We start from the raw sequence: 12,122 nt of genomic DNA, 5'->3' as shown, positions 1-12,122 counted from the left end.
AAAGGAGATGACCCAAGGTTGGCTCGCTTTAGCGGTTGGGTTTACAACGGGCGTTGCTACTCGCACACCGCATAAGAGAACCTGCAGTACATGAAGGATGCAGATAGAGCAGCAAGTATTACCATATGCGGATGAAAATGATTTTGTCCGTCACCCGTTAAGTCAATGTGCGCGATTTTTCCCACATTGCGGGCATGCACCCTTTTGAGTGTAAAACAGAGCTTCAGAATTTTAGTTTCCTTTGATACCAACTAACTTGCAACCCGTTACTACTCCATTGTGTTTTACACTATTCAAACGCTTACAAATCGGCAGTCACCGTACAATCGCAAAGCTCAGCACGCAGACTCAGAAAAAAAATAAGTTTACGCCTGCTAAAGCACAGGTTGTCTAAGAAGAATCGCAACTGCAGCGAGCAAGCAAATGCTCGTGCGAAAGAGCCATACAGCGTAGCGAATGCGCCAGCAATTGTTTTTTATGGAGGGGTATACACGAGTGCTGAAAATGTTTGCTCCCAAAATTATTTTGCTGCCTGATCGCGGTGGGTGCCGGTGGCGGGGGAACGCAAGTCAAACCTGGCTGGGGGAACGAAATCGGGGGGAGGGGGGGGGGAGGGGGGTCTGTCCTTCTAGAGGAATCGCTCTCGGACGTCTTTTGGAGCTCGGATCTTTTGTTGCCTTATTGCTTCGGTGGTGCTGGTTGTACGTGTATATCAATGGTCTTCGAACTCTTATAGGATTGGCTTCTATAGAATTGGCTAAGCGCCGTAGCTGGAGGCACACGCCCAGTTTTGTGGTGGCAACCATATTCGCTATATCAAGAACTTCCGTCTGAAGACTTCTCAGATGAGTGTGGAACAGCCGAATTAGTTTTGGCAGGGCGTCCAGGACTTGTTACTATACTTATTAACAAGGTGAAAACGCCAGGGCGTCGCTTTTGAACCCTCGACCTCCAGCATGGGCCAGTTGCCTTTTGCCGTACTTTAGTTGTGCGTGCACGTTCGGGCATAACCTCCTCTATACTCACAAAGCCTAGCAGTTCGACGACGGAGCCATAGAGTGCCCAGTCGCAGATTTGCAGTGCGAGGATCGGGTAGCACAGAGGATTTCTCGGGGTACCTGGACGAAAGCGCTCAGCTTTTGCAGCAGCGAGGACCCGAAACTCACCTGCTCGCTCGGGAGAAGTGCGTTTCTGGGACTCGCGGCAGCGGGGTGGCAGTCACGTGGCTCTCGTCTCATCCGTTGTCTGCCGCTCCTCCTTTTTCATTTCGGCGGCCGCTTCTTGTGGCGATCGGCCAGGCTTTGTTAGTATATAGGAGGCCGTGGCTCGGGTCTAATGAGACGGCGAAACCTTATCCAAGGTAGGAAGCTCGCTCTGGAGGAGAGACAATTGTAACTCCTCCTCGGCGTTCTTATTCTGTCAGCGACGGTACCCGAGAATACATATGCTAGCATTTTAACGATTAAAAAACCGATATTTAATATAATATCATAGTTACAAGCATGGCAAATATGAGAAGATCCGTGTCAACTTTCTCACTGTTGCTGAGCTGGCATTCGAGATAACCGCCAACTGATAAAATGTGCCCGGCGCTCAATCAGCGCGAGTGGCGGCGGTATGAGGTATCAGGTATCAACAGGAGAGGTGGCCATGCTTGACCTTCACTGTAAACAAACACTGCGCAGAAAACAGCACATGTGGCAAAAAAGGCGAGCTATATGTCAAGAGCGCTGCCAAGTAAGCGTCTCCTCGTGTCTCGAAGCTAGCTCAGCCCGTAATGATCATTATAGAAAATAAATACGCAGCGACGTGCAGTGTCTACAAACGTTGCAATTTGCTCGGATCATGTTCATTAGCCAAAGACATAGGACCTAAGATAAGGTGTGTAAATGTTTCCAGCTCAGCTTTGCTGTCTTGGTTCTATTGCACTCGAGCAATTCGGGCCGGAACGTTAGCGCCGTCGATAGGATCAAATTTCAAGTCTCTTCGGAGAGAACAAGAGTGAGATAGGATAAGGGCACGTGACTCTTCACTGACTAGGCAACCAGTTGGCTTGGTCGAGGTATCCGATTCTGAAATTTCATTTTTAGATTAAGACATCAGCTAACTTGATTTACTATTGCTTTTGGTTCTCCATGGTTATGTTGTTTTTTTTTTTTCTCGCATAAGCGTCCACAGGAATGATCTCGTATCTCGTCTGGTACAGCTTCTGAATTTCTTCAGGGTCGCCAATATTCACGTAATGAGGTCCTCGCAGGATGTGGTTGAAATGGGGCCCCTCTCGGACAAGCTGCCCAACGGTGTGGGCGGCTCTCTGGAGCGCATCAAGCCTCGCTTCCGGCGTCTTGCTCCTCTGCTGTCCGGCCTGTCCACGGACCTCGCCATCTCGCTGAGCGTGTGCGGCCTTGTGGCCGTCACACTGGTGCTGGGCTTCTTCGTCCAGAGCCTCTCGGCCGAGCTCGCCGCGGGTGCCTGGTGGGCTGTGCTAGTGGTCATCGTGCTCTGCCTTCTGCTCGTTCTGCTCTTTACCACCATCGCCATCCACGAGCAAGTGATCACGGAACAGCGCTACAAGGTGAGCTCTGTTGCCAAGCCATTTGTACGCACCTCCCAGCAATCAATGACACAGGCGAAAACTTAAGGAAGTGGGCACATAACAGCATTTATTCTTCCGCGGAAGAGGGCTACTGGGTATGCTTGGAATGCGTTCCACAGCCCAGTACATATATATGGCAGCGCGCTGAAGGCTATTATTGGGTGGTCAATACCCTTGCCTTCCGTGGGCTTTTATCTGTTTGGCGTTTTTGTGACACATTCTGTTTGCGTATTTCTGGCTTTGATTGTGCGAAGGTCCTTAGGGTATAAGCCCCATTTGACGAAAAAGGAAGCAATGCTACTCAGTCCTTACCTATACATATAGATAAACATGTTTTGACGGCGTAAGCAGTCTTCAGTGTCGCTTGTCTGTACTGTGTTGGCTTCGTTGCGCACCTTCGTTAGGCATTTGACGCTCTCACTCAATTCGTGACTATCAGCAGTGAGTCGTATTGAAAAAGAAAAGTTAATCACACGTATTATGTTATGAAAATTGTAATGCCAATAAAATACAGCCTATTAAGAAAGTTAATAAGATTGGATCCCATATCCCAAATTTATTGTGGTCCAATAACCCCAATTGAAATGGATCCCCACTGGTGTTTTTATTGTATAGTGCGTACGATACAAAATCGTGATCAAAGGAACGTGTGTTATTTTATCGAGTACCAGCAAAACTATCGGATATTTTGGTATGTTTGACGGACAGTGAATATAGAAAATATATGCTGATGTTGTCTCGTAAGGAATCAAAGAAAATATACTGGTCTTAATTGCATAAAATATCGAAGTAATAAGTACACAGAGTCAAGCACGGGGTCCTGCGTTTCGACGATCGACTCACCACAGATCCCACCGAGCGAAAACAGTGGCTTAGTGATTCGAGACGTTACCACCTATCGCCAATCTGACGCCATACCGATGGGTAACGGAAATGTTTTCTGAATAAGCCTTGCCGAGGCACGTTCGACTTGGTGAATGGTTGCGAAATCAGTACCAAGCGATTAGAATAAATACCGAAGAATGTTGAACGTTACATACGTCGTTGTTTTTTAATATAAACATATTGGGAAGTTTTCACCTTCCTTCGAGTACTAGCTGTTTGAATACACTTCTGCGGTTTCATGTGCTGATGCATTTTGTTCGCATCGTACCCGTATATGATCCTTTTTTTAGCAGATTTTTGCATCCTTAGCTTGGCAACATCTCTTACTCAGTGTTTAAAAAAGGGGAATAAAGGCATTTTCATTCTCAACGAAGAATTGGAAAATATCAGGGATGAAAGATTGATAGATTAACCTTCCAAGTAATCAAATAATGCTTCAATCGCGATACTTTTTTATGCGGTCAATCGGTAGAATTTAGACGAACCAAAACAATGAACATTAAATATTTTCATTTTGTTTTATGTTCCGGTAGCGCGCTCCCCATTCGTGCGCGCTTCACCAGCACTTGACACTACGTTATTATAGACATTTTTCACAAAGGCGCCGCCATCTTTGATTTTGTCGCTCCCGGTGTGGGCGAAAACATTGTTTTGCCGTCGCCATGCCAGTAGAAGACATTTCTAATAAAAGCTTAAGCGTCAAGCGTTTTCGTTTTGTATACCCCCTATTTTAATACTATTTACAGGTATAAATGTTTTAATATTTCTTTTTGTCGCCCATACCGGATACGCCTATAGACCTCTGCAAAAAAAAAAAAAAAAAAAGCGCTCTGGCCGTTGCCATTTTGCGAACCGAGCGACCCCTATCAGCCAGAAATTTCTGGCACCCGCCTGAGCTGTGGAAACCCGGTCAGCGTGACTCCCCACCTGCATTTTGCATCCGGAGTTCGACGGCTTTTCTTGGAAGTTTTTACTTTATTCACCTGTTTAGGATGCTTACCTTTTGTATGTTATCTTCCACTGTGAGAACCAGGGTATACCAGGGCTCGTAGCCTACTCGGCCTTTGCAGGAAACGAACGAAGAGAGCGAACGTCAAGCAGCCCGCGACGCAGGCAGTTCGACGTTCTCGGAGGATTATTTCCGTTGATTTAATCTCCAAAAAGCCTTCCCGGCTGTGTTCCGGGTCTTCGCGAAAAATAGCTAATAGGGTCGGGTCCGGGGTGTGGGGACGGAATAGACTCGTTCGTACATTTGCTTTGAAGCTGCGAAAAAAGGAGCCCTCTCCTACATGTTTTCCAAAACACGCCGGATTCCGTCCGATCGTCATGAAGTGACTATCGTCGACACTGTATATTGGATATGTTGTGTTATTTGAGACCTTTCTCAAATCCTGTTCGGATAACGCGGCACCGTGGGGTACGTACAATATATGTTGTTTGATTGATGAGACTCGTTGAATTTCATGTTGTAAGCGGGGAATATCCATGCAGTTCGCATATCCTGTGTGGTCAAAAATTTTGACCTTTATAGATTGACACGGCTGAGTGTACGCTGCCGTAAAACGATGAACATAAAATGAAACAAACATTTCAGTTGCATTTGTTGTCGCGCACGGACTCACCAAGACAGCTTTCCTTTCTTTGTTTTTGTTCCCAAAAATAGAGCACTGCTTTCTTATAGACTTCTATAAATTATGCTCGCCACAGAACACGAAATAAAAAAGAAAACGCGGCAATTCAGCCGCCTATAGCGTCCGGAATTGCGCCTACTCAGGCTGCCACAACCCACTGACGAGAAACTCCACAGCTCAGCGCAGTCGGACAACACTGACGTACACTCTCAAAACCAGGGACGCGCGACTGCCGAGACTGCCGCTGGAAAGGTCTATAGGGTGGCAGGAGACAAGAGTAAACGAAAAAGGCCTATACTTTGTTGCAGGTAAAAACAATTATGTCGAAATCTCTGCTATTGCTACGTTGATTCTCGACGAAATGTGTTAATATTTAGCGCATGTGTTGGCATTTCACGGAGTCAGCGTAATGCCAGTTTCTTGAACCTTCGGACATTGTCTGCCCCACTTAGATATCTGTAGTTGCAATAATTTTACGACGGGAGCGAAGTTTCAAAGCGGCTGTGCTCTCTAAAAAAAAAAAAAGGGGGTATCACCTTACACCCTCTTGTCCCATATAATGCACCCCAAAACTTCAGTTCGACGTACAGCGCACTATAGTCGAACAGACGGCCTCATATGTTACAAGGGGCTTGATAACGGTGCGATATTATTAAATAGCTAGAACACCTATCAAAGACCACAAACGAAAACTGAGGTTTTGCAGTAGGGCCAAGAAAACTCTGATTACTTTTTTTTTGTAGTCAGAAACACGTACATGAGCTATTTTAACAAGTTGTGCCACACGGCTATCAAGCCTCTCGTGAAAGTTAGTACCGTCAGATCGACGTCAGTACGCTGTACATCGAACTCAAGTGTTGGGGTGTATGACATGGGACAAAGGGTGTAATAATACACCCTTTTCTTTTTAGAGTGTGGGCTAGCAGCCGACACTGCAACCACAACGACCAAGCCCGCTCTCGCGCGCTTTCGAGTGATTTGGGAAATACAGAACGACGCTTGCGCGGTGAAGCGTGCCTCCAAACCACGACCGCCCAAACCAGAGGCGACTGCATGCGCCACGGCAATAAATGCTAAAGGCCCTGTCACACTGAATCAACACAACGGCACCAGCAACGCAAGACGTTGTTCAACAGTTGGGCAACTTGTTGCTCGCTCCCTAGTTGTCCGATAAATGTGTCACATCGCGGCAAGAGCGGCACATCATGAACGACAACGAAAAGGTTGCCTCACTATGACAGCATTCAGAAATAAAAACAGTAGCAACTTGCGTTGGACAACGTTGGATAAGGTTTGGAAAACGTTATTTAACGATCTTCAGGCTGTTGTGCAGCTAAAATAATTTTCTTAATGTTTTTGCTGCGTAATTACGGAAAGCGATTGTGGAAATGGTCACAGCTACGGTCGTGAACGCTCAGACTGGTGTTGAAATTGGAACTGCTGAGAGACCAGTTCACATTACTGCTAGTGAAATAAAATGGCATGCCCACTCACCCGCTGATAAAGTATAATAAAAATTATTCAGGAAAACAAAGATAAAAAAAATCGAAGCATTAAAACAACCACTCTGATTATGATTGTTGATGCTTGGAACTTGGAAAGAGCCGCTACCAGACACCTGAATTGATTAAAAAATACCCAGGACGTTTTGGGGAATGAAGCGATCACATTGCAGGCGGTAGGCAAATAGACAAAGTTGAAAAATATTTACCCCACCGAATGTTAGGAAGACCGATAGTGCCGGTGTAGCAGTTTCTAAGCACTGTCAGTTCAGCTCAACACCATGCTACAAGTGACGCTTTGGAGTACTGCCTGTGCTAACTCAATTTTACAGTAGAAATAGGAATGGCACGAAAGAACCGGACAGAAGGACTTTATATGGTGGCGAAAATCCCGAACATATATCAGCGATTCCACTTTCCTCGGTTAGGGCTATCTGCTTTGTCAGCGAATGAAGAACGTTTGATAAAATAAAGCGTTGGAAATATCCCCGTGTCAAGCTTTCTAATCACAGTCACTGATTGATGTCTTCCCGTGGTAATTTCCGACCTTTTGAACCCACCAGCATTTTGTAGAGTTTCATTTTCAGCGACGCCGCGTCGGATATGAACGAAGGTAAACAATCAAGATGGCGTAGTGCGGTGTGGCAGGGTGGTCGGACAACAAATCGGCCAACACGGCTGCCGGGTGACGGCAGGACGTAGCCCGACTGCTGTTGTTGCCGTGATCTGAGAGGATTGCCGGCAAAACGATTTCCTCGTGTGGCCGGATAGAGTTGTCCAACAGTTGCCTCAGTGTGACAGGGGCTTAACGCATGTAAAAAACGGGGCAAGCTCCTCCCGCAAAGCCCTCCACTCTCTAATTTAACAGAGCGCACTCTGGAGAGGAAGCGACTCCACTCCTCCTTTCCAACGGTCACTCTGCTAAAGTGGAAAGCGTAGAGGGCTTTCGGGGGAAGCTTGTACTGCATATTTGTTTGCTTAAAGCAGAGCATAGATACAACTATGTTGTTGACACCGCGACTCGAAATATCTCAGAGGTGGCGGCCGTCGTTTTGCCAAGACACCCTCAGGGTCTGAGAAGCTAAGCCCATTAATAGACGTTGGTGCAGCTAAGACTTATAGGAGGTTCGTTTTGGCTCTCAAGCCCGTCTGCCTTGTTCGACCAGGTCTTCATTTTGTTTAAACTATACCCAGTTTTGGTGTGAAAAGTGGGGGCAGTGGAACATTGATCTCCTCGAGTGGAACATAATACTCGAAGTCATACACACGGAGGAGCAAAAGTCGTAAAAAAAAAAAGCATTACTTTGGAAGGACATTGGGTATATAAGGGAGGGGGGGGGGGGGGGGGGGGGGGGAGGACTTGAATACATGCTGTTTTGTAACGGTTCCGTAGCCCTGTACGTAATGATGAATTCCGCTGGGCAGATCCGGAGCGCTTTCCGAAATCAGCGAGGGAGGCGAAAATCCGCTCCGTGATACTCGCTCCAAATCGACGAGCAGAAGGTGGTCGCGCATTTCTGGAGCGACTTGATTCTAAAGCTTTTATTCCTCGAAAAGAGCGTGGTGCCCTGCGATGTTCGGCCGTTCAAAATGGCCGCTGCTCGAACTTAACAAGCCGACCAACGCCTCAGCCGACTGAGCTTTCAGACGGTCAGTCACAACTTCCACTGTTTAGCTGCCAAATAACAGGCGACACAGGCCGGGCGCAATATCCGTAGCACTTAGTACATGTCACAAATAACGAAGAAGACGTCCGCGTTCGCCATCGACAGATACCTTTCGGCCGCCTTGAAGCGGCGGGGCACGCACAGCGATTGCCATCGGTGAAGTTTAGATTGCTTGAGAGACTTTAATAAACCCAAAGAGATCACAAACAATCACTTGCACGGTCGTTACGTACTCTGTTCTTACTTTATGGCACGAGAAAACGTCAACGGCATACGTTTCTGTCGTGTTATTTTTTTTTCGTTCTTCCTTTCACAATTACAGATGTAAGCGTTTTCGATTTTCCACGCTCCAGTCCCGGCTCTGCACCCATGACCCACGCGAGGTAGGAGCGGTCGAGCCGTCAGAATCCCGCGTAAACAACCGACGCATGCGAACGCAAACCAGGGGTGCGCAGCCCAAACTTTCCCAAGTGAAGCGTACCAGACACGCGACATCATCGCCTTACGTCACTATGTGACGTATCTCATGTAGACATCATTTTCCGCTCAGAAAGCTCGATTGATTGCGCTAGCTGTCCCCCGGACCCGCGCTTGCTCAAACGCGCACGACCCCCTTTATTGTTCTTGCGGTGGTTAGCGTTCTTTGTTAACCCACATATACAAGTAATGAAAGTCTGCACGTCACACATTCGTTTCAAAGTAGCACCCTGTAGTCTTTATTGACACTTACAGGTCAATACACGCCGACCGTCCACATGCCACTGAGCCGCTGTTTCGTCGGACAGAGTATCGAATACCACCGTTTTCTACTTTAAAAGAATAATCAGTTAGCGAGAGTTCTGTTTATTTGCGAAGTTTATTGACTAGCAGCATTTCAACCAAGCCCGTTCCTACAAGCCCGGCTGAGCCATTATAGCCATGATTGGGAGAATAATCTCTTTGTAACGTCCTGTTTTCGGCTCCTAAGGGACGCATCCTTAGGAGCCAAAATGAGAACTTCTACAATCTACAACCGATGAGAAATTTGTGGCAGTCACAACTATGACAATGTCACAAATGTGGCATAGTCACAGCAGCACAAACACAAAACGTGTTACTATAGTTTAGTGGTCTCGAAACCCCGGCCCGCAAGGGTTTTGACTGGCCCTTGGATGGCCATGGCTTTTCTAATGAAGCCCGACCCCCGGCCCACTCCCGGCAAACAAGTGGCTTGCAAAGCAAGATTAAACGCGCGTAAAAAAAAAGAAAACAAAACAAAAAAAAAAAAACAAAAAAAAAAAAATACGCCGCAATTTGTACCAGTGTGAAAAACAAAAATACCAGAAAAAAGAAACGAGAGAAAATTGCCATTGTAATGCGGGTCTTTCCCTATTCATTAGACATTATCATTGCTAGCGTCACTATTCTTAGTCTCCTGTTTCATATATGGATAATTACGCGTGTTAAAATTTTCTTGCGTTCCCATCTGTATTATACTTAGTGTTCCGTGTCGTATATAATGCCTATTGTCAGCATTAATTCTATTATTCTTTGTGGTCATCTGCACGGTGCGACCATCTCAAAGTTTCTGTGCGCTTTGGTCAATGTCTTGTGAGTTTCCTGGGTCCGAAATTGTCTGCAGTGTTATAATTAGCTGAATAATGCTTTAAAAATATAAAGGTTATATATTCATGCACCGTAGATTATATATTTTAATCCTTGCTGTTTTTGAAATCTTATATTTGTATGCATATCTAGGATTATTTATTTAGTTTTTTGTCATTTCCCTTTGCTCATTTATTTTCCGGTCCTGGAGACAGCGACAGATCTCCGATCTGGCCCCTTAGTTAAAAGGCTTGAAGACACCCCTTCCCCCCCCCCCCCCCCCCCCAATAGATTATCACAAAGCCCTTGCTATTATACACCTCAAAAACAGTTAAATACCCAAGTTATTCTTCAGCCCTGAGGGTCTTTCGAAGGAACTAAATGTGCTATGTTTGTTTCTGGGCATTAGTTGTTGCAACGTATCATGGCTGCGAAAAAACGAAACAAAAAAACAAACAAAACATTAACAGCAACAACCACGCATTGTGAGATATGAACTATTATTGTTTAAACAATTTCTAATGTAGAGGCTTCCTCAAGCTTCACAGATTTGTATCGAAAATCCGCGAAGGCAACACTTACGCGGTTTCCGCGGGTAAGTTATGTGGCCAGGCGGACATAGTATAGTGCGCAAACGGTACCAATCGTAACGATCATTCGTGTAATTAAGTAAAATTTGTCAATTAACTTTTAATTAGCAAAACATTGACATACGGTTTCAATTAGAAACTTGCTGATCGTCATTGAAAACCACAAAATCGGTTATTTTCAGAAAGACGTTTGAGCGCGGGAGAGCCCCGGTAGTGCGCTAAAGTTACCACCCGTGCAGAAGGACCCACGCTACCGGTGCGATAAGGTGCCGCGTGATTTTTCAGTCTCTTATCATAGCTCCAGCCTTGTACCTGTTGCACGATTGGTACCGTTTGCGCACTACTACGCGTCCCACGCGCTGGAAGTATTTAAGAAAATGACTAACCTAGTGGTTTCCGATGATGCTGAGCGAGTTTCTAATTGGAACCACCTGTCGTTGTTCACGAATTAAAAAGTTAATTAACAAAGTCTACTTAATTAGACGGGTGATTGTTGTGGTTAGCTCCCATACTATATCCGCCTGGCCGTATAACTCACCTGCAGGAACCGAATACGCGTAGGTTCCGCTTCTTTCTTTAAACACATCTGTAAAACTCAAAAAAAAGACCTTGTATATTCGATTTTGAATTTTCCGACTTTCCACAAGGGTTGCATTGTAATTTGGGTTCCGTGTTTTCAGGGCTTACTTTATGTCACAATCGAATGATGTATTCCGGAGTTAATTGCTTGCTGAGAAATTGGATCGCATCGAAGTATTTTGGTAGATCTTCAATTCTGTGAAGTAAGCAGTTTATTTTGGCAGTTTTTTTATTTTTTTAAAATAAAATAAATTTTATCCGGATTTAGGTGTGTACTGGATTGAAAAAAACGCGATTGCATCAAATAATATTTTTTGAACTGGATTTTACATTGACGCCTTTGCCATTCGTAATTACAAAGAAGTGTTGCTCCGATATAATAATGTTGTGCGTATTTTTACACAACCAGAAGTTAGTCAACCTCAATGGGCGTCTGGTGTCTCAGCTGTAGATGAGAAATTTATTCAGTGCAGTACAACGGCTGGACTGGTGTCTTTAGCGGGCACCAGGCATTAGTGATACACGACCACACACCGGCACGATGACCATACAGATCGAAACGGGCAGGGATTAAACCCAGGATCCCAGGGTTCTGCAGCGCGAGCTTTTGCTCCTCGTGCTCCAAGCTCGAATGCGCTAGACCACTCGGCCACCGATGCCCCTTCTCCAATAAACGTCGATACCTGAAAATCTCTAGCCTCCTGGAGACAGTCGCTGGGAAGCTCGTTGTCATCCCATCCTCTTCCTCCCTTTTGTCCCCTTCTATGAAATCTTTATGATTTATAGCCTCATTTTACAAAAACGGAGCGCTCCTAATTCTTTCAAGTACAAATTCAGTGGCTTTGTCGTGTACCTTCACTACAATGACCTGTTTTCCTTACCCCTGAATGAACCTTGAGAGGATAAACAATAGGACACGTTTTGCCTATGATCCGAGATTTGAAAGTGAATTGGGGTGGCATTCTCTTTGTTATGACCAAATGTAATTAAAGAATATCGTTTTTTTTTTAAATCTTGACATGGATATATGGAGTTCATTGGATAAACCCGAATTGACGAAATTATTACCGGCAAGTGTTTTTTGCGGA

General features: G+C 45.5%; 1 protein-coding gene across 2 annotated transcripts in view; it reads left to right on the top strand.

Moving 5' to 3' along the window:
* LOC8032668 (cationic amino acid transporter 4) overlaps window positions 1–12,122 on the top strand; it is a 130,092-nt gene that overhangs the window by 102,278 nt on the left and 15,692 nt on the right. For both annotated transcript variants that reach the window (XM_040218852.2, XM_029994749.4), the window contains exon 4: window positions 2,258–2,575. In XM_040218852.2, coding sequence (XP_040074786.1) covers window positions 2,258–2,575 — 318 coding nt within the window. The remainder of the gene's footprint in view (window positions 1–2,257; window positions 2,576–12,122) is intronic.

This window comes from Ixodes scapularis, unplaced genomic scaffold, assembly GCF_016920785.2.
Source record: "Ixodes scapularis isolate PalLabHiFi unplaced genomic scaffold, ASM1692078v2 PGA_scaffold1__304_contigs__length_218370807, whole genome shotgun sequence".
In the NCBI taxonomy this organism is placed as follows: domain Eukaryota; kingdom Metazoa; phylum Arthropoda; class Arachnida; order Ixodida; family Ixodidae; genus Ixodes; species Ixodes scapularis.
Note: the sequence above shows the minus strand (reverse complement) of the source record. Positions and strands in the feature narration are given on the sequence as shown.